Source organism: Myxine glutinosa, chromosome 8, assembly GCF_964187855.1.
Source record: "Myxine glutinosa chromosome 8, kmMyxGlut1.1, whole genome shotgun sequence".
Lineage (NCBI taxonomy): Eukaryota > Metazoa > Chordata > Myxini > Myxiniformes > Myxinidae > Myxine > Myxine glutinosa.
In genome coordinates this window covers 29,203,278-29,226,842 of record NC_136268.1, presented here as the reverse complement: position 1 = coordinate 29,226,842, position 23,565 = coordinate 29,203,278, and the positions used below count along the sequence as shown (strand labels likewise).

The window sequence follows — 23,565 nt, the reverse complement described above, 5'->3', positions numbered from 1 at the left end:
CATCTTGTGTTCCTCTTGTGTGGACATTAATATATCCACTGTCATTATCACTCATCAGAAAGTTGAGAAAGTCATTCGAGGGCTGGACATTTCAAAAGCCACTGGACCAGATTGTATCACTGCAATTGTCCTGAAGATATGCTTGCCAGAATTGTCCCCTTTTCTCTCATATCTGTATAACTTATGCAAAACTGTACAAATCTGATCCATCCAAACTATAGGCTGATCAGCCTTCTTCCCATTATGAGCAAAGTTTTTGAATGTCTTATCAACTAGCAGCTCCTAACTTTCCAGGAAGACCACAACCTCCTAACTTCATTTCCCTGTATGCGTTCCATCATTTCTGGTCTACTGGTGATGTTCGGCCTCCCAACCATTTAACCCCAAACACTTTGAACTTAGGACCCTCTCATAAAAATATTTTACAAAATTGAGACTCAAATCAAAAGTTTTATTATTTTAAATGACACAATCAAATGTTGAAAACAAAGGCAACAAGAAAGAGCAATCAGAGAATGCAGACCCTCACCAGGATGTTTTCAGTGGTTTTTAAGGCTTTTGTGTTAAAACAAATATGGCGGCCGAACCACATGACCGATGACGTCATCATTTTTGGTCTACTGGTGATGTTCGGCCTCCCAACCATTTAACCCCAAACACTTTGAACTTAGGACCCTCTCATAAAAATATTTTACAAAATTGAGACTCAAATCAAAAGTTTTATTATTTTAAATGACACAATCAAATGTTGAAAACAAAGGCAACAAGAAAGAGCAATCAGAGAATGCAGACCCTCACCAGGATGTTTTCAGTGGTTTTTAAGGCTTTTGTGTTAAAACAAATATGGCGGCCGAACCACATGACCGATGACGTCATCATTTAAAAAAGTTATTTCACATGGAGAGTTCTTTACAATGAGTCATGTCTCAATTTTTTCTATGCAGCGCTTTCAGAGAAATAGAGGTGCAATTTTTTCCGGTTTTTCCAAGATGGCGGCCGAACCACATGACCGATGACGTCATCAGTATCTTTTTTTCTCCAATTTATCCCTAGATTATGCTCAAGAAATTTCATCTTGATAGGATGAAGTTTTGTACTTGTCAAATTACGACGTCATAATGGAGGCACCTATGACATCATCATTAACATATTTTATTCCCCATGGAGAGTTCTTTACAATGAGCCATGTCTCAATTTTTTCTATGCAGTGCTTTCGGAGATATAGAGGTGCAAAGTTTTTCGGTTTTTCCAAGATGGCGGCCATACCACGTGATGTATGACGTCATAATTATAATTTAAAAAATCTACAGGTGGAGTTGCACCTATGGTGAAAATTTCCTGTCAATCAGACCAACGGTTGCAGAGAAAATCAAATTGATTCTGTGCGGACAAACAAACAAACGGACTCAAATTCAATACGCTCTCCTCTGGCGAGGATAACTAGAATGGCACTCAGTGGAGCGCATAGTCTTGCATCGCGTGGCTCATTCTGAACAAAAATACCATCGTTAACTGAACACGGTACTATTTATTATGCCCCATATTCATGCATCATCCATGCACCCTTATTATTTCACATACATTGCCATTATCCACAGCTCTATTACCCTGCGCTTGAGAAGCGAAAAGTGGGTTAGGCATTTGGTTGCGTACGTGTGCATATCTGCATTTTAAAAATTCATTTTCTCGGCAACCGTTGATCCGATTGACACAAAATTTTACCATAGAAGTGCCTCCACTGTATAATTTTTTATTCATTATTATGATGTCATAGGTCATGTGGTAGGATGCCATGTTGGAAAAACGTTACACCTCTGTATCTCCAAAACAGTTCAATGGGAAAAAATTGAAACAAGACTCATTGTCAAGTACTCCCCATGAGAAATAAGATATGTTAATGATGATGACATCGGTGCCTTCATTATGACGTCATATTTCGTCAAGTACAACGCTTGATCTGATCAGTATGAAAAAAAAAATTCTCTGCAACTGTGACTTTGATGGACACCAAATTTTGACCATCGGAGTGCCTCCACCTGTAGAATTTGTGATAATTATGATGTCATAGGTCACGTGGTACGCGTGCCATTTTGAAAAAAACTTCGCACCCCTATATCTCTGAAACTGCTCCAAGGAAAAAATTTAAACATGGCTCCTTGTCAAGTACTCCCCATGGGGAATAAGATATGTTAATGATGATGTCATCGGTGCCTTTGTTATGACGTCATAATTCGACAAGTATAACACTTCATCTGATCAGTATAAAACAATTTTTCTCTGAAACTTGGTCCGATGGACACAATTTTCACCATAGGGGCGCTTCCTCCTGTAGAATATTGGGCAGGGTAAGTATGTCCAAATGTTTTCCTTTAATCAAATATGGCTGCCATACCATGTGACCTATGACATCTGAGTTATCAATAAAATATTTTCCATGGGGAGTGCCTTCTATTTTTAAAGTTTTGCTTCGATCGGGCAAGCGGTTTTTTAAAGCGAAAATACATAGAGGTGGATACGAGAGACAGACAGCCAGGGGCTATAGTCCTTCGGACAAGACAAAAAAAAATCTCAGTCAAAGTACTATAATATAATCACAATGGGCAACACATTGAGCATCTAAGTGACATGTAAACTGAGTAATGCAGATATTGATATCCTGGGAATGCGTTGGGTTTATAGTCAGATGCAAATTGTTTGTGTTAACCAGTTTCTGAAGCATTTAATGAGGAGCGTGACTTTAGAGCCCGATCAGTAAGCAAAGGATTAAATTACATTTGAGGAAGAGAGAGGGTCGAGTTTGACATCCTAAATATGGATTCTGCATCCATAAGGTTGCTAACACGGCGGAATAGTCTCCCCGCTCGGTCTTTTAGCGTGTCCTTGATTCCTGGGTGAGAGGGCACACAGGAGAATGGGGGTAAGGGAGGAGGGAAAGGTGTGTTGCAAAGATAAAGCAATTATCCAAATGCTAACACTTCATCAAACATCAATGGTTATACTTTCGGTCAAATCACTAAGCTTATGGTTTGGGTATCTGAGAGGAAAAAAAAACAACTTACTCCTTTCCTTGTATGAGAGAATATGCAGCAGAGTCTCAAAGCTGTGGGGCATACAAGAACACAGACCCAGCCTTTAGTGTGTGTGTGTGTGTGTGTGTGTGTGTGTGTGTGTGTGTGTGTGTGTGTGTGTGTGTGTGTGTGTGTATGTGTGTGTGTGTGCACCAATTTTGATTCATACAGCTGCATGAAGAAGTAAATGTATTTTATTTGTCAGATGTAGGGTGCCCCTTTCTATGAACTTTTCTATAGCATTACCTGGTTCCTCCTAAGAACACAAGGGTAGTACAGCATGCACACGAGATTTTTTGAATGTCCCTTCTTTTCTATAGTTTGCTTTTCTATCATTTGTTTCTATACCATATATAGCGGGGCCTTTTCTATGCCCCTGACGTTTTCCCAAAAATGTATTTGGACATTGAACAAAAACAGACATTGACTAACAATATCAGCAAATGCACTCATCCTGCTTGTAGGTCGTACTTACAACAATTGTTCCTTAGTTAGTCTAACCAAGATTCCTGCAGTGGTAACCATGCATCCCATATAAAATTTGTTGACATTGCTCATACCTCTCATCGAAGTTCTAGATACCATTGCAAAAAGAGTAAAAAAAAGAAAAAAAAGGGGATGTTGAACTTGGTAGACAGTCACTCACCAAGCTTTTTCAGAACAAGCTGAAAAAGCAGCCAGATATCTGCAGTTGTGTGAATGGATCGAGTGAGAGAGTGAGAAGAAAAAAAAAAGGTAGACACGTGAGATACTCACCGATGGTATATCATTGCAAAGAACTGTACCACTTGCATTGTGCCGAAGGAGATGAGGAACATTACTGTAAGTGGTTCCACTTTCAATGTACCGCCTTGCAATTTCCAATTCAAACTGAGGTCAGGTGCTGCGAGCTGCAAGAAGAGTGTTGCCACTATCCATAGGGAGTTGCACATGCAGAAGAGCAGGACTACCTGCAGACAAAGGAATGCAAAATGGGGACCACCTTGCAGCGTTACATTAATTTATACAAAGTGTTATACAAAGCAATGTGTTTGGGGTGAGGTGGTCATAATTTACAATAACAGAGTTAAGATGGAGAAGAATATCAATGGTCCATTTAGTTTGGAACCTAGCACTCAATACAGGTTAAATACCAAAAACAAGATGCCTTCATCATGACAAAAGACATCATCATCACGAGTTCAGAGGAAACAAGGACAAAAGGATATAAAATGTCATAGCTCCCGTGGTTTTAGTAATTTCCTGTACAGAGTTAAAGGAAGCCAGTCGGCCATCTTTGGTCGGATACAAAACAAAATCTTCTGCATATGTATACTCTCATGTATTGTCTTTGTGCCAAGTTTGAACAACATCGGTAAATGCATGCCGAGAAATTTTTGAGGACGTGTTCAAAACTGGGGTGTTTTACAACAAAAATGGCTGTCAATCTACCAGTCGGCCATCTTTGATCAGATCACAAAATAAAGTGAAGTGAAGTGCACGTGTATGACATCACGTACTGTGATTGTGCCAAGTTTGAACAAAATCAGAACACACATGTCCGAGGAATTTTTGGCAACACGTTTACGTAACAAAATGGCCGCGAATCGGCCATCTTGGACCTGATCTCGCAAAAAAATGACGTGCATACTGCACATGTAAGCCATAATTAATTAATTATCTGTGTGCCATGTTTGAACAACATAGGTAAATGCATGTTTGATAAATGGTTGAGGACGTGTTCAACATCGGGGTTTTTCAACAACTAAAATGGCCGCCAGTCGGCCATCTTTGATTGCATCACGAAACAAATTGATGTGCATATGTATAGTCATATATTGTCTTTCTGTCAAGTATGAACAAAACCAGGCCATACATCTCCAAGATATGGTTGCGGACGGATGGACGAGACCCAATCCATATGCGCCCGTTTTGGACTAAGTCCAAAGGGGGCTAATAATGTCCTTGTGGCAAATTTGTGGCAAAAAGATATTCCACGTAAACGATGGTGGAACCTAGCACATACTAATTACTTCGTAGAATAGTGTTGTTTGGCAACCTTATGGCCTATAAGCCAAGTTTCGAACGACAGGTTTTATCAGTTGAAAGTTGACAAATGTGTTCAAATACATTTATTTGTTTATTACACATTATTTTTGTGTATAACACATTATTTGTGTTATACACAACACATTATTTTCCACATACACAACACATACACAATAATAAACACATTATTTTCCTTTCTCCACGTGTGCTGTTGTCTCATCCTGTACTTTCTGTCCAGGTGTGCTGTTCGCCCCGCCCCCATTATCTCCTTGCCATCCACCTTTTGCCCTATTCACGTGACTCGTGGTGGTCCCTCTCGGCCCTCCCCTCCCCCCCCCCGTTGGTATTTTGTGCATATAAGATTGTTCACGGTTCTGTTTAAATATTATTTAAATATGTTTAAACTTTCCCCTTCAGTGTTTTATTCAGTGGTATATTACAACACGCTGTTTTTCTTCCTATTTAAAAGGCTTTTTTCAATTTCCTCTCCAACTCATTCCACGTCAAAAAAAAGAAATTCAATCTCTCATACGTCTCCCTCACTACATGGTCTAAATTCACATTCATTTCACCCCTCCTCCATCGTTCTGAATCGGATTGCTAACTTGAAAATCACAACAAACCCAATTTGTTATCAATGTTCGTCTTTCATTAATCATCCACTTTCTAAACTCCCCAATTGCCCCTCCCCTCCAAATCCCCCCCCCCCCTTGCACCTACACTCCTAAACTCCCCCCTTGCCCCTCCACTCCTAAACTCCCCCCTTGCCCCTCCACTCCTGAACTCCCCCCTTGCCCTTCCCCTCCGAAACTCCCCCCTTGCCCCTCCCCTCCAAATCCCCCCCCTTGCCCCTACACTCCTAAGCTCCCCCCTTGCCCCTCCACTCCAAAAACTCCCCCCTTGCCCCTCCCCTCCTAAACTCCCCCCTCACTCCTCCCCTTCAAACTCCCCCCCAACCCCTCCCATTCAAATCTCCTACCATACCATTCCTCTCCAATTCTCCCTCCTCCCCCCTCCTCCTCCTCAAAGCTGCCTCCTCCCCACTTCGTCTCCCTTCTATCTCATACCTCCACCCCCCCAACCTTCTACTTTCCTCTGCCCCCCCCCCCTCAAACAACCCCTCACTGTGCCTCATCCCTTCACTATCAAACCTTTCATCCTCCTCATCCTTCCCTTTCTTGGAACTCTTCTGTAATCTCTGACACACTATCAACAGCTCTCCCTACCTCCCCCTCTCATCCTTCATCTTACCCTACTCCTCCCCTCCCCTGTCCTGTACCCGATGCTCCCCCTCTCTCTTCATTAACGGTATGGACCTAAAACATCCGGGGCCTTCGCTCAAACCTGACTGATCTCTCCATACAGGTTGCTTCTGACAATCCAGACTTGATCTGCTTAACAGAGACTTTCCTCCTTCAAGATGTCTCTGATTCCTTAATATCTCTTCCTGGTTACTCCCTCCTCCGGTATGATAGACCTGAGCCTCGTCCTGGTTGTGGGGTGGCTATCTTTATCAAAAACTCTCTTCCTCACTCTCTTTGCACTGCCCTCTCTCTCCTTCTCACCCCCAGGAGTACCTCTGGCTACGGCTTCCTCTCCGCTCCCACCTTTTGTTCATATGTGTTCTGTACCGTCCTCCAAACAGTGATGACTCCATTTACATTTCACTGTCTGACAACATGGACCAACTTCTATCCACTCATCCCAACTCTCTCTGCCTCATATGTGGTGACTTCAAATGTCATCATGCCAGCTGGTTGGGTGTGGGTTCCTCTCTCACCAGCCATGGCACCTCAGCAAAGGACTTCTGTGACTCACTGGGACTTCATTGACAGACACAATCTGTCAATTTCCCGACCCGGATCTCAGCCAATAGAGTATCTTCTCTTCTAGACTTGGTTATGACAAACTTCCCTGCTAATGTCTGCTGTTCTTCTTCTGCTCCAATCGGTTCTTCTGATTATGTACTTGTAAAAGTGGACATCTCTCTGGCCATTCTCAGAGAGCCTCCTCAGCGTCGACGAGTCTGGCATTTCACTCAGGCCGACTGGGACGGTCTTCAAGCAGCCATCAATCGTCTGGATTGGTCTCCCATCTCCACTGCCTCTGACATTAATTCTTCCTGGGAATTCTTCCAAAGCAAATTGCTCTCTCTCATGCACAGATTTATCCCATCTCGTCTTCAGTTGTCTTACCCTTCCTCCCGTCCATGGTAGACTGAATCTTGTGGTGAGGCAGTTGCCCTGAAACAACTTGCCTTTGCCTCTTGGAAGGCTAATCCAACTGAAGGCAATCTCAGTTCCTTCCACCAAGCTCGGAACAAGTGTGTGTCTACCCTCAGGAGTGCCAGGAAGCACTATCTCTCCTCACTCAAGAATGAACTCTCAAACCTGTCTCCTTCCTCCAAATCCTGGTGGCGTCTGGTCAAATCCGTTTTTGGTGTTTGTTCCCCCTCCATCCTCTCCCTTACCTCAAATGGCTACACAGTTGACATCGCACGTGACAAAGCCGAATGCCTCAACTCTGTGTATGCCTCAAAATCTTTAGTCCCAAACCCATCTCTCTCTGTTCCCATCTTTCCCAGTCGATCCCAACTGCTCCTGGACTCGGTGTCCTTCTCTCCTGACAAGGTGGAGGAGTTTTTGTCTAACCTCGACTCTGATTCTGCAACTGGACCAGACGGCATCAGCCCAGGGGTCCTAAAATCCTGCTCTGCCGCTCTATCTCACGCTCTCTCTGTTCTTTTCACCCTCTCTTTTGCTCAAGGTCATTTGCCAGCATCCTGGAAATCAGCAAACATTACCGCTTTACACAAAAAGGTGCAAAAACAGATCCTTGCAATGACAGACCAATCAGCCTGCTCCCACTTATCAGCAAAGTCATGGAATCCATCATTGCTTCGGATATGAAATCTTTCCTCTTCTGCAATGGCTTGATCTCTGATCATCAATTTGGTTTCAGACCAGGTCACTCTACTCTGGACATGCTGCTTCTGCTGTCTCAACAATGGATGGAGGTCCTCAATGCCAAACAGGAAATCAGAGCTGTCTCCCTTGACATATGACGTGCCTTCGATACGGTCTGGCACCCAGCTCTGCTCACCAAACTCTCCTCCTATGGTATCCATGGAAATCTCCATGCATGGCTTGCGGACTTCCTCTCTGGTCATAGTCAACGTGTGGCCCTGAATGGATTTCTCTCATCTCCCCTTCCTGTTCAGGCTGGAGTTCCCCAAGGCAGTGTTCTGGGCCCTGTGCTTTTTCTGGTCTTTATCAATGATCTCTCTGACTCTCTGGAAAATCCACTCTATCTCTTTGCTGATGACTCCACTCTCTGCCGCTCCATTCCTCTTCCCTCAGATCGGCAGTCTGCAGCCTCCTCTCTCTCTGAAGACCTGGACAAAATCACAGACTGGTCAAACAAGTGGAACATGTCTTTCAATCCTGACAAATTTCACACTCTTACTATGTCTCTCCGAAAAGATCGACTGGACAACCCTCCCATCTACTTTCTCAACAATCTTCTCCAAAAAGTTCTGTCGCTCAAGCTTTTGGGTCTCACTATCTGCCATGATCTTTCTTGGGAAAACCACATTTCCAAGCTGGCCTCCAAAGCCAGTCGCCGACTGGGCATCCTCCGTCGTGCGAAGTCCTTCCTAGGCACACCTGAGCTCTTCACCACATACAAGGCTTTCATCCGCAGCTCAATGGAATACTGTGCTCCCCTATGGGCCGGTGCTCCTGCCTCACACCTAGCTCGGCTTCACGCTGTTGAAACCAAAGCTTTCAGAATCATTGGAATCTCCCGCGATGAAGCCATCTCTGAGGGCCTTTCACTCACTCACCGCAGGCAGGTAGGTGGTCTTTCTGTCTTCTACCGACTCCTCTCCGGCCTTGCTCCCCCAGCTCTCTCTGTGCTCTGTCCCCCAAATATTTCTACAGGTCGCACAAGATCTGTCAGCAACCCTCTGATGGTTAAACTGCCGAAATCTCAGCTCTCTGCTCACCTTCACTCTTTCATTCCTCTTTTCTCCCGCCTCTGGAACAAACTCCCAAACTCCCTTCAATCCCACTCCTCCCTCCAGGTCTTTAAAACAGCTGTTCGCCACCATCTCTTGTCTTCCCCCATCCAAAACCTTGATCTTTTCTCCCCCCGCTAATTCACCCCAGATCCACCTTGTTTGAAATGCCAACTTCTTTCCTGGAAGTCCTGGCAGTGTCCATATGTTTTATTCCTCTCCCACCCCCCGCCCCTTCCCATGCCACCCCCCCCAAAGCCCTCTCCCTCCCACAGATCTCTCGATGTCTCCATGTCTCTCGGTCCCTGCTCTCAAATGTTGTGTTTGTGTCCTTCCCCCTCTCTCCCCATCTTGTTTACTGCTCCCGATGTTATATGTTTTATGTGTCAGTTTGTCTTTCTGTGTGATTAATGTTCGCTCTTTCACGAGCCTCGATCTTGTATACAAAAAAATAATAATAATAAAACTGCATTGGAATTAAAATAATGCTGACATTTTTAGAATTGCACTTCATCCTCAAACTTAGGGGTATCACAGGTAACATTGTTAGCAATCATAATCCTCTTGTTAGCAATCAATGTTAGCAATCCTAAAGGGTGAACACATGAAATGTCATTTATGGTTTATCACACTTACATTATGAATATAAATCCAAAATAAAATAACCTCGGTCCAAATCCGTCCACATCTTTTTGAGATATCGTGCTTTGTATCGTTTTTGGCCCTATCTCCCAATGGTGAAGAATCACTTAAGATTTTCTACTTGCCGGATCCGGTTCTTCACCAAAATCGAATCATTTCATCCTTGTGACATACGCTACCTCTCTGCCAAATTTCGTCCGAATCCGTCCACAACCTTTTGAGATATCTTGTTCACAGATAGACAGAGAGACAGGGGCGAAAACAACCTCCATCCACCTTTGGTGGGGTAGGTAACAAATGAGTGGTGAACAGTGAGTCTGGAGTTGGATTTGCCAATTATTTTACACCTTTTTTGACGAGGCAAACTTGGTTTTTGTTGTATTTGACAATAAATACTTTTCTCTAAAAGACATTTTTGCACAAGAGGTGTCATGTTTCTACTGCACTGTTTCTTTTGAAACACCATGTACAAACATACAAACATAAATAAATAAATAAATAAATAATAAAATAAAAAAATATATATATCTCCATTAGCTGTGAATGGTATTTGAAAAAAAAAAATCCTTTGGAGTGTGGCGTGGAGGTGATGGTATTATTGGGAGGTGCAGGTTGTTAGGAAAAGCAAAGAAAAACAATTCAAAGAGTGCGAGGTCAACGTCCTGATTCGCGTGGTGATACTTTGTTTCGAAGTTCTTTAAGATCTTGCATCATCTTCACTTTCTGAGTTGGTGGTAGTTCATTGGGCATCAGGTACTTCACCACAAACTCTTTCCAGAACCTCGCTTCTCTCTACATGGGAAACAATGATAGTGATTACAAAGGGAATGTTACTGGACTGACCGTATGTACAATAGGAATGGAACTCTAAATACTTGCGTACACTCAATTGTGCCAATACTTTGGCAAAATGTTTCTGAAGGTTGTGGGAAAAGTCTCATTTGTTGATCATACAATGGCGCAAGCTCATCTCTGAACTGACCTGTGTTAGCGGATCAACCTTGCATTTGTTCACCATTTCAAGGATCTTCAACTGAACTTGATCTACCTCTTCGATGACAACATCTGTGTGGGTTCACAGGAAAGGCCCAGGTAGCAATTATTGTTTGCATCATCTTTGTACACTATGTTTTGTATAACAAATGACCTTTTCCAAAACAATGAGCAAATTAAGACAAGTGATCAGATCTGCAGACAGCTGTGCATACTCAGTTATGGTACCTTTAGTGGGAGCTAGTGGAATCGTTGCTTCATTTTCCTCAGCATCACTTGCTACACCAAAGTTCACGCCAAAGCAGGAGTAGGACCAGGATGCTGGGCGACCACCCTTCAATTTAAACTTGGAAACTTGTTCAGTGGAAGAGACCTCTGAGTCTCGAGTTCCCCAGGAAGTGTCGTACATGTTGACGAGTGAATATATGATGAGAACAAGGTATCCGGTTGGAATACAGAGGTAGTAGAGCATGCCGTAGATGAGACAGGAGAACTCCTTGGGATGTAATATTGCTGTGATAATGAAGATGGCAGCAACAACAATGGTGAACAAACCTACAGGTGTGAAAATGCTTTGTGCCCGAACCATTTCTCCTGAATAGGAATGGGTGAGAAGTGATGTCTGGGTGAGTGTCATGGAGGGATGTCCTCAAGCAGTGAGATAAACATGAAAAATAAAGTGATGTAGGAGAAAAAAAATAATTCCGAATTTGCCAAGGCTTTGCTTACATCTGTCGAATTGCAGACAGATATCTTGTTAAATGGAAAACAGTCATTGAAATGATTTATAATAGTGGGGTGGCTTAGCCCAAATATTCAAAAGAATTGTGCATTTTGTGATACAAGCACCAAATTTGGCACAAATGTACATTAATATGTTGCGAACATTTTCAGATATTGGGCCACTTGAAATTCCGTAATTCTTTTTTTCAAATTTTTTCAAATTTCGTAATTTCAAATTTTTCGGGTGACACCATCACAATTTCGGTCTTCGAGGCCGGCCGATAGGCAAAGTGTGACCGGAAGGGACGAGGTTCTCCTGACCACGTGGCCCTCGATCTGGGAAGCGAGAGGCGTTCCATTAGTGGACGCGCCCCTCACGCCTGACTTTTGGGCGGCCCCGGCAGGCCGTTTGTTTTGACGTTCCGTGACAGGCCCCGCACCCCCACCTCCGGGCCGACCGGAAGCTTGTGCTGAGTACATCATACCTGAACAACTCAGTGAGGCAGAACACAGCAGTGCACACCAGGGTGACCCCTTCAGTGCATAAACCAATTAACCTGTCCACTGCAGGGCATATAGAAATGAAGTTATTTTCTGCATATAATAATAATATAAGTTCAGTTCTATATAACAATTTCTGTTATCACCACTACCACTACAACTACCACTACTACAAGCTTTGTCTGGAATTTTGTGGACTAACAGACAAACAGACATACAGACAAGCTGGGATCAAAACATTACCTCCTTCCACCATTGAGTGTAGAGGTAAACATCATGGAAATTATATCATGCCCTAGATTTAATTCATGCTTACCCGTGTATTTGCTTCACTGGTTCACAAGGTCTTTTGCATACATGTAATTCAGACTCTCGTCTTCATTGCTGACCACACAATGTTCGCAACATATTAATGTACATTTGTGCCAAATTTGGTGCTTGTATCACAAAATGCACAATTCTTTTGAATATTTGGGCTAAGCCGCCCCACTATATCGGCCGGCCTCGAAGACCGAAATTGTGACGGTGTCACCCGAAAAATTTGAAATTACGAAATTTGAAAAAATTTGAAAAAAAAAATTACGGAATTTCAAGTGGCCCAATATCTGAAAATGTTCGCAACATATTAATGTACATTTGTGCCAAATTTGGTGCTTGTATCACAAAATGCACAACAGGTTTGCTATGCTGCTACACTATAATGAAAATAACAATAGGAATCTTACTAAAAATCACCAAATGTCCATCTGTCTGTCTGGTCCGTCCGTCTGTCCGTCCGTTCAAAGATAGCGCAAAAACGGCTGAACCGATCGCAACGATATTTTGGGTCGGTAATCCTGGGATCTCTTGGAGTAAAATAGGCTACATTGTTTTCCCAATCTTTCCAATTTTTCCAAACACGATGGAATAATATTTACCAATATGAAGTGATGTGGCTTTTGTTGAAATTCTACGTACCAGGAGAGAGTAGATCGACTCCTGACGAACTCTTCCTATATAAACGTGTGGCTCCGAAGTACCACGGCAGCGTGTGCAAAGTGACTGAGAAACGGGTGTCGCGGCCACTTCCGTGTTACAGATTCATTGTTACCTGTGTTACAGATTCGGCGCGCACTCTTCACACATAAACGTGCAACTGAGAAAGACGTGTAGCGGCCGCTTCCGTTTCGCAGAATTCAATCCTTTTTCAAAATGGGCGCCATGTACTGTTTAGATTTTGATGATTTGCGTGTGATATGATTCAACGGATGTTTATATGAATCGTTTAAAATAAAAAAAGCCTTCAATTTCTGATATTTTGCCTTTTCATGTGGGCTTCCCAATTGAAGCCCCACCCATAGGGTGGGTACCGTTGCTAGTATAAGAAATATGCAACAAAATAAGTTATGCAAAAAAAAAAAAAAAACAGGTTTATTAGCCCGTCCCCTGCTAATAATTAATATACACATGCTATGGAAATACCAGTACAGTCAGACCCCGCTATTTGTGGGTTCTGCGTATTCACGGTTGATAAATTGCGACCTGCTTCTCTATTCGTTCCCTATGTTTCGTTCATTCGTGGTTTTTCGCGGGTGCAAAAAAAATGTTTTCACGAGCCGTGAGCACGACGCATTTACAAAACCCATCTTTCATGAGCCACGCACAAAGCAGCTGGACGTACTTCTACGAGCAGCGAGCATGAGCTGCTTCTACATTCGCGGCGCTGTGCTTTGTGTTTTCACGGCTTTCGCAGGATATCCCGCCGTTCACAGGTCAACATTGCTTCACGGGATATTCCACCAGCTGCATAACACGTCAACCCCGCGGATTACTGTACAGAATGAAAACACTCCACAGTATCTATTAGTGAAATTAGCCGTCTCCCTTTTCCCCGTTGAAACAATAGCACGGCATTCATTCACGGATTTTTGACATTCGCGGGATTTTCATCGACATTCGTGGCTTATCGTTGAGATTCGTGGGATTTGCCTCGACATTTGCGGATTTTCGCGTTTCGGGAACCAATCCTCCTTTTCCCATTGAAACATTGCCCCGCCGTTCGCGGTTTCGCAATTTGCGGGACTTTCCAGGAACGTATCCCCCACGAATAGCAGGGTCGAGGTGTATATGATTTAAATTGAGAATTTTGGCTGAAAAATAATTTTTCACATCAGCAAGAATTATAATTTGAGACAAAATCTTTATTTGGCCCACCATGTACGAGGGTATGCTCCACAAGGTAAATGTAATGACAGATGTTGTTTGTTCAACTACCATTCTGTGTGAGTTCCAAGACGCTTTTTATCAAATGGATCACACAACAAGATCATGTGAAGGTGTAATGAAATTGTGGTTATTGGGTGTGAATACGACAATTATATTATCTGTGAAATATGGGGCATAATGTGCCACAGTGTTCCGCCTTTGGAACAGCTAGATTGTGCAAACAGGGTATGGAACTGGCAATGCAAGTCCAATAGACTGTGGGGCAAGCCCATTTAAGATGTTATTTCGTAGTCCCCTCATTGGCAGAGGCCAAAAAACCTCTGTCAAATGTATGAAAAAATATAATAATCGCAAAATCGTTTTGTTCTCTCAATAAACATCCCGTCTCTTCTTGAAAATCAATAAAATAAAAGCTTTATTTTGTCTCGGAATATCTGTTAAAATCGGCTATAAATAACCCTGCATCGACGAAATGAACCAATCACAAAGCAGTTATAGCATCCTCGTTCGCGGCGACTGAAGAATACTTAACAACATGGCGGACGACGCCACTTCCGCGAAAGCCATGGTAGCTGATAAAAACAGATGTTTCATTCACTTTTCTTCAGAAAATGAAGCCGTTCTGAAACCATTTACCGATACAACCTGGTCCAGAGCATTGGAATGTGCTCAGGTTTGGAAGAGTTCTGACGACGGAGAAAAGGCCAAAATCGCCACCGATTTCATAAGTTCCATCGGCGGTAGCTCGGACGGTGTGCAATTAGATCTACCCAGTACCAGTACGACAGCTACGACTATGAGTGATCCGAAGCCTCATAATGCTCGATTCCATCGGCGATGCTATCAGAAATTCACCGATAAATCTAAGATAGAACAAGCCCAAAGAAAGAGAAGAATCACAGATTCGATCACAGATTTTGAAGTGAAAAAGTGACATTTAACATTTTCCATTTATTTGCCATGGGTGCGGTCAGCTCTGTTTACCAATGTAAATTATGTTTCCCGAACAAAGAGTGATGATCTAACATTTCGTAACGAGCATGACGGAGGCAGTCGCTGCAGTAGACCACTCCACCACCATTTGTATGGAAGAGATGCAAGGCAGACCAGCTCAAAGGAATTCACTTGGTTGTAGCCCATGAAGACAAATGTCATTCAATTTGTACAGACACAGACGGAACTGTCAAGTTTGAAGCAATAGAAGAATTATCCTGTGATCACGAGGAAGCAGATACTCGCATGCTATTACACGCCAAGTACATAGCTGCTACAAGTAACAGCCCACCAGTTATCATCAGGAGCCCAGATACAGATGTATTTGTGATCGCCTTGGGACTTACTAATCAAATCAGTTCACCGCTGTACTTTTATACTGGTAGAGAGGACAAAGTGCGCACAATTGATGTCGGTGCTGTTCAGCAGGAGTTGGGAGATGAACTGACGGAAGCTCTCATAGGATTCCACTGTTTCACCGGTTGTGATTCAGTCAGTTCCTTTTATGGAAAGGGGGAAACAAAGAGCCTTTAAACTACTGCAGAATAATCCCACCCTTATAGAGTCATTCAAGGAACTTGGTACATCTTATGACATATCTGAAGAGATGGTCAGTCGTCTGGAAGAGTTTGTATGCCTACTGTATGGGCAGAAGGAAATTACTTCAGTACATGAAGTGAGATATCTCATGTTGAAGACAGCAACCAGGACTGAAAGTGTCATGCCCCCAAACCAGGACTCCCTCAAAAAGCACATCCAGAGAGCTAACTATCAAGCCAGCATCTACAAGAAAAGCCTGGTGCAACACCAGGATCTGCCATCTCCTGCAGGCAATGGTTGGAAGATGGATGGCAATGAGCTCACAATTGACTGGATGGACCGAGCTCCAGCTCCTGAATGTGTTCTAGAACTTGCATTCTGCAGATGTAGGGGATCAAAGTGTAAACCTCCAAATGCTGATGAGTCATGCTGTATCTCTCTTGGACTGAGATGTACAGATCTGTGCCAGTGCAAGAAATGTGAGAACATTCAGCTCCCAACAGACATTGAAGAGACAGAAGACCCCGACAATGGTGACGGTGATGATGAGGAATATGGAGAAGACCTGTAAGTTCGCAAGTAAGGTGCTCAAGTATAAAAGAATATAATACAAACATAAAGTGTATGCTACTCGATATATGACAAGGCAATTTCACCTAGTATATTTCACTAAATAAATTGGTAATAACATGATCAGACAAGTTATGTCGCTTTTTTGTGCAGATTTTTGATTGGGTTTAATGATCTGAATGCGTTTTCATGAACTGTCCATTACAAAATTATAATAATGTTTGGTGAGGTTAACCCATCCAGGACGAACCCCACATATTAGTGGTTTGGTGAAATAACTGTTACAGTCATAAACATCATACACACATAAGCAGAAAGAGCAAAAAAAAATACAAACTTTGAGCCCATTTTTGTCACAGTGCGAGATATAGTTCATTCACAGCTATATTTCTTAATGTGAATAGCACTAAATCATCAAATTGGCAACAATGGAACATTCAAAATCACAATTTTTCCATTCAAATTGGCAATTTTATGGTTTATAATTAAATTTATGTTTATATTTTCATTTCTAATAAACTACATCCCTTTGTAAATACTTTAATAGTGCAAGAAAGAAAAAAAATATTGCCAATTTGACTAATTAATAGATTATATAATTAATGTGCACTACAAAAATAGGGAACAATGCATTTTCTTCCTTGGTAACTATTGACAATTCAATTTATAAAGTTTATTTCCAATGCCAATGAGGAGACTACGAAAGTATTTATCCAAGACATTAATAAGCCATCGCCCCACTGTCTACAACATTTTTATTTTGGGAAATTTATTGCAAATATATTTATATATATTTATATATATATATATACAGACTTGGCATTTAATATGGATTCTTTTTTTTTTCTTGACTTGGGTTTACTTTCTTAACTCAGTATATCAATCTGGTGAGTTTCTTTTACACGTTGGTGATTTATTTGTTTAAAAAACCATGTCACTGATTGTTTGGCGCAGCAAGAAGTCAACAACAGGATTATATCACAGGTGGCATGACAAAATGTAAGGACAGGTGCATTTGATGATTGGCTTCACAGTCGGGTATACAAGGGTTGTTGCGTTCTGTATTAGTGGAAAACAACTGCTGCACGTCTCCAAAAGTTATTGTCGCTTCCTCTGGAGATGGTCCGTCAACTCGACAATGCTGTTTGTCATGGAGTGGTGGCTTTACGGAATTACGGCATGAAACAGCGTGCTATTGCTCGGCAGTATGGCATCATTCAAGGTCAGGTGTCAAAGATCCTGAAACGAAATGCTCAGAGGGGTGTCCCTACTCCAATACCGAGGCCAGGACGTCCCCGCAGAACCACAAGGAGGGATGATCGCCAGCTGCACCGGTTAGTCCGCAATGGCCGTACCAAGTCAGCTAATCGGCTTAGGGCTGAGTGGCAGCAACTGACAAATGTGCCTGTATCCAGAAGGCTAGTCAACCAACGACTGGTTCAAGCAGGCTATCGTGCCAGGCGTCCCCTGAGAAAGCGACGCCTGACCAGACAACACCGCCAGCGCCGATTGCAGTGGGCCAGAGAGCACCGTCAATGGCAGCCAGGACACTGGAATCACGTGATCTTCAGTGACGAGTCTAGATTTCTGGTCTATCGTCAAGATGGCCACGTCCGAGTGTGCAGACAAGTGCATGAAGCCTACAACAAAGATTGTATAGTGCCAAGAGTCCAAGCTGGAGGTGGTGGGGTGACCGTTTGGGCTGCTTTTCATGCAGGGGGCAAAACTGACCTGGTTGTTCTGAATGGAAACCTGAACAAGTTCAAGTACAGGGCCATTCTGGAAGAAACATTGCTTCCATTTGCTCGTGCAGCCTTTCAAGGAAACTTTGTCTTCCAAGATGACAATGCACAGCCTCATCGTGCTCGCATGATCCAACACTTTCTTGCTGACCGTGGTGTAGAGCATATGGAGTGGCCTGCCATGTCCCCGGATATGAATCCGATAGAGAACTTGTGGGCAGAATTAACGCGTCAAATCGACCACTTGGACCAGCAGCACACCTCTGTGCGTGAATTGCAGCAGGCTATTGTCACTGCATGGCAAGCGATTCCTGTCCAAACCTTGGCAAATCTCGTGAACAGCATGCCTCAACGTGTACATGCTCTCCTGAATGCTCGTGGGGGTTACACGAAGTATTGAACTGTAATTTTACTGTCCGTAATCCCAGTCGTAATTTAACTTTTGTTTTTGTTAAAAAAATTTTTGGCTAATGTGCAAAATAAAGAGATACTTCTGGAAAACGTACAGAAGTTTAACACAGTACTGTCCGTGAATTTAGTTCGATATCAGTTTGCATCACTTTCAAGGATCAATTTATTTGTTTTGAAATGTCAAATGTGGTTTTTGTTTCTTTTAAAGGTCACATTAACAAAATCTAGAATAATTTCAACATAATTCCAATGAACTTTTGGTTCTAAGACATTTGAAAAGTAAGTTCACCCCCACAAAAAAAATATTCCATATTAAATGCCAAGTCTGTATATATATATATATATATTTATATATATATATATATATATATATATAGACTTGGCATTTAATATGGAATATTTTTTTTGTGGGGGTGAACTTACTTTTCATTATATATATTTCATTATTTTCATTTTTTAAAATTTTCATCCCTATATTTTTTTTTATTTCATTATTTTTCATTTTTTTATTTTTTATTTTTTATTTTTTTTTATTTCATTTATTTATTTATGAAAATTTATTATGAAAATTTTCATTATTTTCATACATATATTTCATTATATATATTATATATATATATATATCTATATATATATACATATATACATACATACATATAATAAATTAATACAAAATAATTATTTCAAATTTTATTGGCAAAATGTCGCATCATGAATAAACAAGAGGGGAAACATTTCTTCCAGGTGGACAAAATACATACCGATTACGGAAAATAGTGTTCCAGTCATCATCAGCGCATATATTACACTCAAAAAGCCGGCGATTTTCATCTGTGTCGCTGCCTTGCACTTGAAGCAGATAATTAGGAACAACACTTGAGGGATGACGCTCACTATGATTGCGAGTCCCGAATCGATATGGAAGATGTACGTAAGTGCACCTGCGGAAGAAAAACCACCAATAAATCTCACAGGAGTCAGAGCTAGTGCAATATTTAACCTAGCATGGTCATTGATAAAAGTAAAGTTTACATTGACATGTAGCCAGTACCAAATAACTTATCTTCCATTACGTTTCGGAGGAAGGAGGTAAAGTTGAGCTATTTTCGTGGTTGTTGGAAGTCATTGTTGCTTTCGCTTGGGTTGAAATTGGATAGGGGTGTTGATTGTCATGGCTCTTGACCCACATATTGGAGAACTAAACTGCTCTATACATCCCAAGTTATGTGATAAGTCAATAAACCATTTTATGTATCTGCTTTCTGCCACCAATCTACCCACACACTTCCTCCAATCCACACAATGACCCTACAGCTCTTTCATATACCCTTTCCTCCTACTTTCATGTGGGCATCAAAACGGGGATTTTTGTATTAGTTTTGGGACAGCCGTCATGTTAACCAACACTGATAATGACTGCACAGCTGCAGTGAAAGTTTAAGGAATACCAGCCAACATGAGGCACACAGTAGCTGGACCCAGCAGCGAGGAAACCATGTTGAGGTGCATGTAGAACACAAAGGCCCGGGAAATGGACTGGTTCCGTTTTACGGTTTCGGAGGACGATTGCAGGAGATCCACCGAGTTGGCCATGGTGGAAGGACCCCATCGTCGGCGTTGGTTGAAAAACTCAGAGAAACCCTCTGGAGCGTTGGTGTGAGCGTCTGCTCCGGCACAGTATTCAAGCCTGTAGCCATGCTGGAGGAGCAGGGTGCTCAGCCAGCGATCTTCCCCTAGTACACCCAAGGTAAGAAGGCAACAAAGCAGGTAGAAAGGTCTAAAGAAAAGCAGTCTTCCATTCATCAAGTCACACAATAAAACACTTCCATTTATCCAGTCACATACAGTAAGCTTCTGCGGTGAATGGCATCATGCGAATACTTATGATGTGGTAAATACTCTGCCATGGCATGGGGTGTTCTTCAAGGCAAGTGTATACATATATATAAATATTAGTGCTGTGCCAATATCGGCTATTTTTTGGTAATCTGAACCGGCAGATTACAATCAGTGTACAGTTCCGATGACCCATTAAAGTTGTGCTGTACTCAATACACCCCCCAAACCTTGAGTAGCTTTCACCCTTGTTTAGAGCGAATTTCAAAAAACAAATTGAAGAAAACAACATTGCATCTCTTGCTTTCTAAACAGCTTCGAGTACAAAGAAAACCGCGGCAATCAGTACGTTCCATGCGAAACGCGATCCTACTATTACAAGGGGGGGGGGCTGGAAGAGGGGGGGGGGAGACGGTGAGGCTGTGTTAATTAGATAGGGATTAAGGTTAGTTTTCTCCAGTATATGATTGCCTATTGTGGCTTTTCCCTACGTTATTACAACTACAATAATTCTGGTCATAAAAACCTCCGTTTAAACAACAGCAACAACCGCCAACAAAGGCCAAGCAAAGAGGCTCCCAAACTAAACCACCTCCAAAAGATCGTAACCGGCAGGCAGGCCCCTGAAGTTCAGGATTGGTCGGGGTGACGTCATAGAGAAGCTTCGAGCAAGAGGAGGAAGAATGGCTTTTGTCTTTTTGCATGGCCAAAAAAGCTGGGCCATTTTTGTCCGTACTGAGCATTTTCTGTGCTTGTGCTGTGTGGACTTTTGGCGCTTTGGAGGAGGAGGCTGTTGCGGCCGTTAAAAGGAGCAATAAGGTGGTGGTTTGTGGGGCTCTTGGCGCTTCGGGCAGAGGGACACGAAAGAGGACGGCCCTCACTAATTACCTCACGTATGTGGTGACGAGGAGAGCAACTCCGCGCCTTCTTGCGCGGTTCCCGCACGGTGGCTTCGAGGTTCGACTTCCGCCAAGCTCGTAAAAGCCATTTGGGACCAAAGCAATGCGCCGGCCGGCGAAAGGAAAATTTGTTTTTTATTTTATCTATCCCCTCGTCTGTATTTGAATCTACTTGTGGAGGTACCTCAGTTAGAGGTTTAGTTTTTATCTCAACATTTTTTTTCGACATTTTCATTTCTTGCTTTATTTTTATTAAATAATTATTGTTGAATTTTCTTGGTCATGTTTGCATGTTTTGTGGGTTCGGGAATAAACCCATGTGCTTCGTTCAGGTAAGCACTTTGCATTCTTCCATCCCGCGCGCGCCAAAAATAATTGTCATATTTGGCTGTCGCCTCGGAATTAAGGAGCGTTGTGACTCTTCGTCCAAGGCTGGTGTTTATCAGCTACGGACACTACGCTACTTTACCATGCGAAACGCGATGGCACTTCCTGACTTCTTGGTGGAGTAAGTCTTGATGTCATACGTTCTAGGCATGCATCAAAGTGTCAGTTAAATTAATCTTTTCACATTTCAAAGGTGGACTCACAGTATTCTGGCTCCCCGAGGAAACTGAGGGACAGTTTGTAAAAAAAATACTGTTTCATTCGTTAGACCGTATGCTGATGGCTCCCAGTTCCCCCATTGGTTTCCCTCTGGGTATTTTTAAATTAATTTATTGTGTCGGTATTTTCCTTAATCTGTTTGTTTTATTCATTTTGCCGTATTTCAGTCCTTCTATCCCCTGTATGAGTCATTCCTCTTCCTTCACATTCCCCATCCCTCACACCAGTCTGGCTTCGCTCTCTCTAAGTTTAACTCTTCCCGAAAAGGCACCATTTCCTTGCCCATCGCTTTGCTCATCTCGCGTTTCATTTCCCCCACTCATCGTGTCCATTCTATTGCCCATCGCTTGCGTTTCGCCACTGATTCTCTCATCAACTCCATTCGTGATTTGAACGGGTCCATGAAGAGCCCCATATCGAGGGTCGCCTGCACGACCGCTCTGTGGTACAAACGCGCTACCCTGTGGTACAACTACAAGTTCCATGGATGCTGAATTTTCCTTGTTTGGTTCTTGTCACGCTAATCTTGTGAAATCACCAGGTGAATACCTACACTCTTGCGCTGATAAAACCATTTATGACACAGTGAACAGGCGATTGATTAATTGAATTAATTGATAATTGTTCGGAACGGAATCCCTTTGTAACCCGGGGATTCCCTGGTCCTGCATTTTCATATTTTGTGTTAAAGTTGCTTTTCACACCATTAGACAAACAGGAAACGATTCATTTTATATCCATCAATAACTTATCGAATGAGCACACCACCTCCTTCCTTCCTTCCTTCCTTCCATGCGAATGCTGCTTCATCGGAATGAACATTACCTCACACGGTACCTCAATGTTCGTTTTAAAAATAACACAATGCTGTTCTGTTCGATGAACCAATTGATTAGAGAAGGGATTTAAAATGCATCGATTCACAGCCATTCAATAACGTCAATCCGACCATGGCATTGATCAGGCACAATAAACACTTAATGTGCGAAATGTCGTCATTATTGAAGTTTATAATCGGAATCGGTAGTATAATCGGCAGATTTTTTTTAGCTGCGACGAGCAGCTCGATGAGAGGACCGCGTTGTTGTTCTTGTTGTTGGGGTGCCTTTTTGAATAGCGCACGCGCATACACTCGGACGTGCGTTGGTATGAGGTAAGAACATCGCGGACTAAAATCGCGATTTGTTTGAAGAAACCAGAATAAATTTAGCAACAAAGACAACATGAATGTTTTCATATCAATCTCGTTTCACAGAACTTGACACAAATTAGGTGTAATTATTGAATAGCGCATGCGCATACACTCGGACGTGCGTTGGTATGAGGTAAGAACATCGCGGACTAAAATCGCGATTTGTTTGAAGAAACCAGAATAAATTTGGCAACAAAGACAACATGAATGTTTTCATATCAATCTTGTTTCACAGACACAAATCAGGTGTAATTTTTGAATAGCGCATGCGCATACACTCGGACTTCCCCTACCGACCAAGCCCGTTTCAAATTATCTCTGCCACCCAGAATTAACATTAATAAATAACATTAATGAATTAACATTAACATTAACAGAAATAACATTCACGTCCATACATTATATGTAATCAGTTGATGAAGCATGTTGCGTCGCAAAACAAAGGACAAGACCAGAACTGAACGACAAAAAGACGCCAGTGCATGCGTATAATTTAATGACTGGTCGAATTTGGTAGCGCATATTGCAACGGATATCCTCATGATTCTACACGTCGCAGCTGGTGACCACACTGTGGTCATTTTTCTCTTGTTTTTTT

At 42.3% G+C, this 23,565-nt stretch overlaps 1 protein-coding gene across 4 annotated transcripts in view; it reads right to left on the bottom strand.

Annotated features, from left to right (window-relative positions):
- Positions 1-430: 430 nt before the first annotated feature.
- Positions 431-23,565, bottom strand: part of LOC137432335 (chitin synthase chs-2-like) — a 127,649-nt gene continuing 104,514 nt past the window's right edge. The window contains exons 11-19 of one of the 4 annotated variants that reach the window (XR_013624264.1): positions 19,883-20,167; positions 19,196-19,375; positions 10,978-11,343; positions 10,739-10,821; positions 10,438-10,548; positions 3,825-4,018; positions 3,060-3,100; positions 1,873-2,887; positions 431-1,171 (exon numbers count right to left, since the gene is read on the bottom strand). Coding sequence is in view for 1 of the 4 variants with exons in the window: in XM_068124170.2 (XP_067980271.2) it covers positions 2,769-2,887; positions 3,060-3,100; positions 3,825-4,018; positions 10,438-10,548; positions 10,739-10,821; positions 10,978-11,343; positions 19,196-19,375; positions 19,883-20,167 (1,379 nt within the window). In the remaining 3 variants the exon portion in view is untranslated. Of the gene's footprint in view, positions 2,888-3,059; positions 3,101-3,824; positions 4,019-10,437; positions 10,549-10,738; positions 10,822-10,977; positions 11,344-19,195; positions 19,376-19,882; positions 20,168-23,565 lie in introns of all 4 variants that reach the window. The other 3 variants (XR_013624265.1, XR_013624266.1, XM_068124170.2) reach the window with 3 other exon arrangements.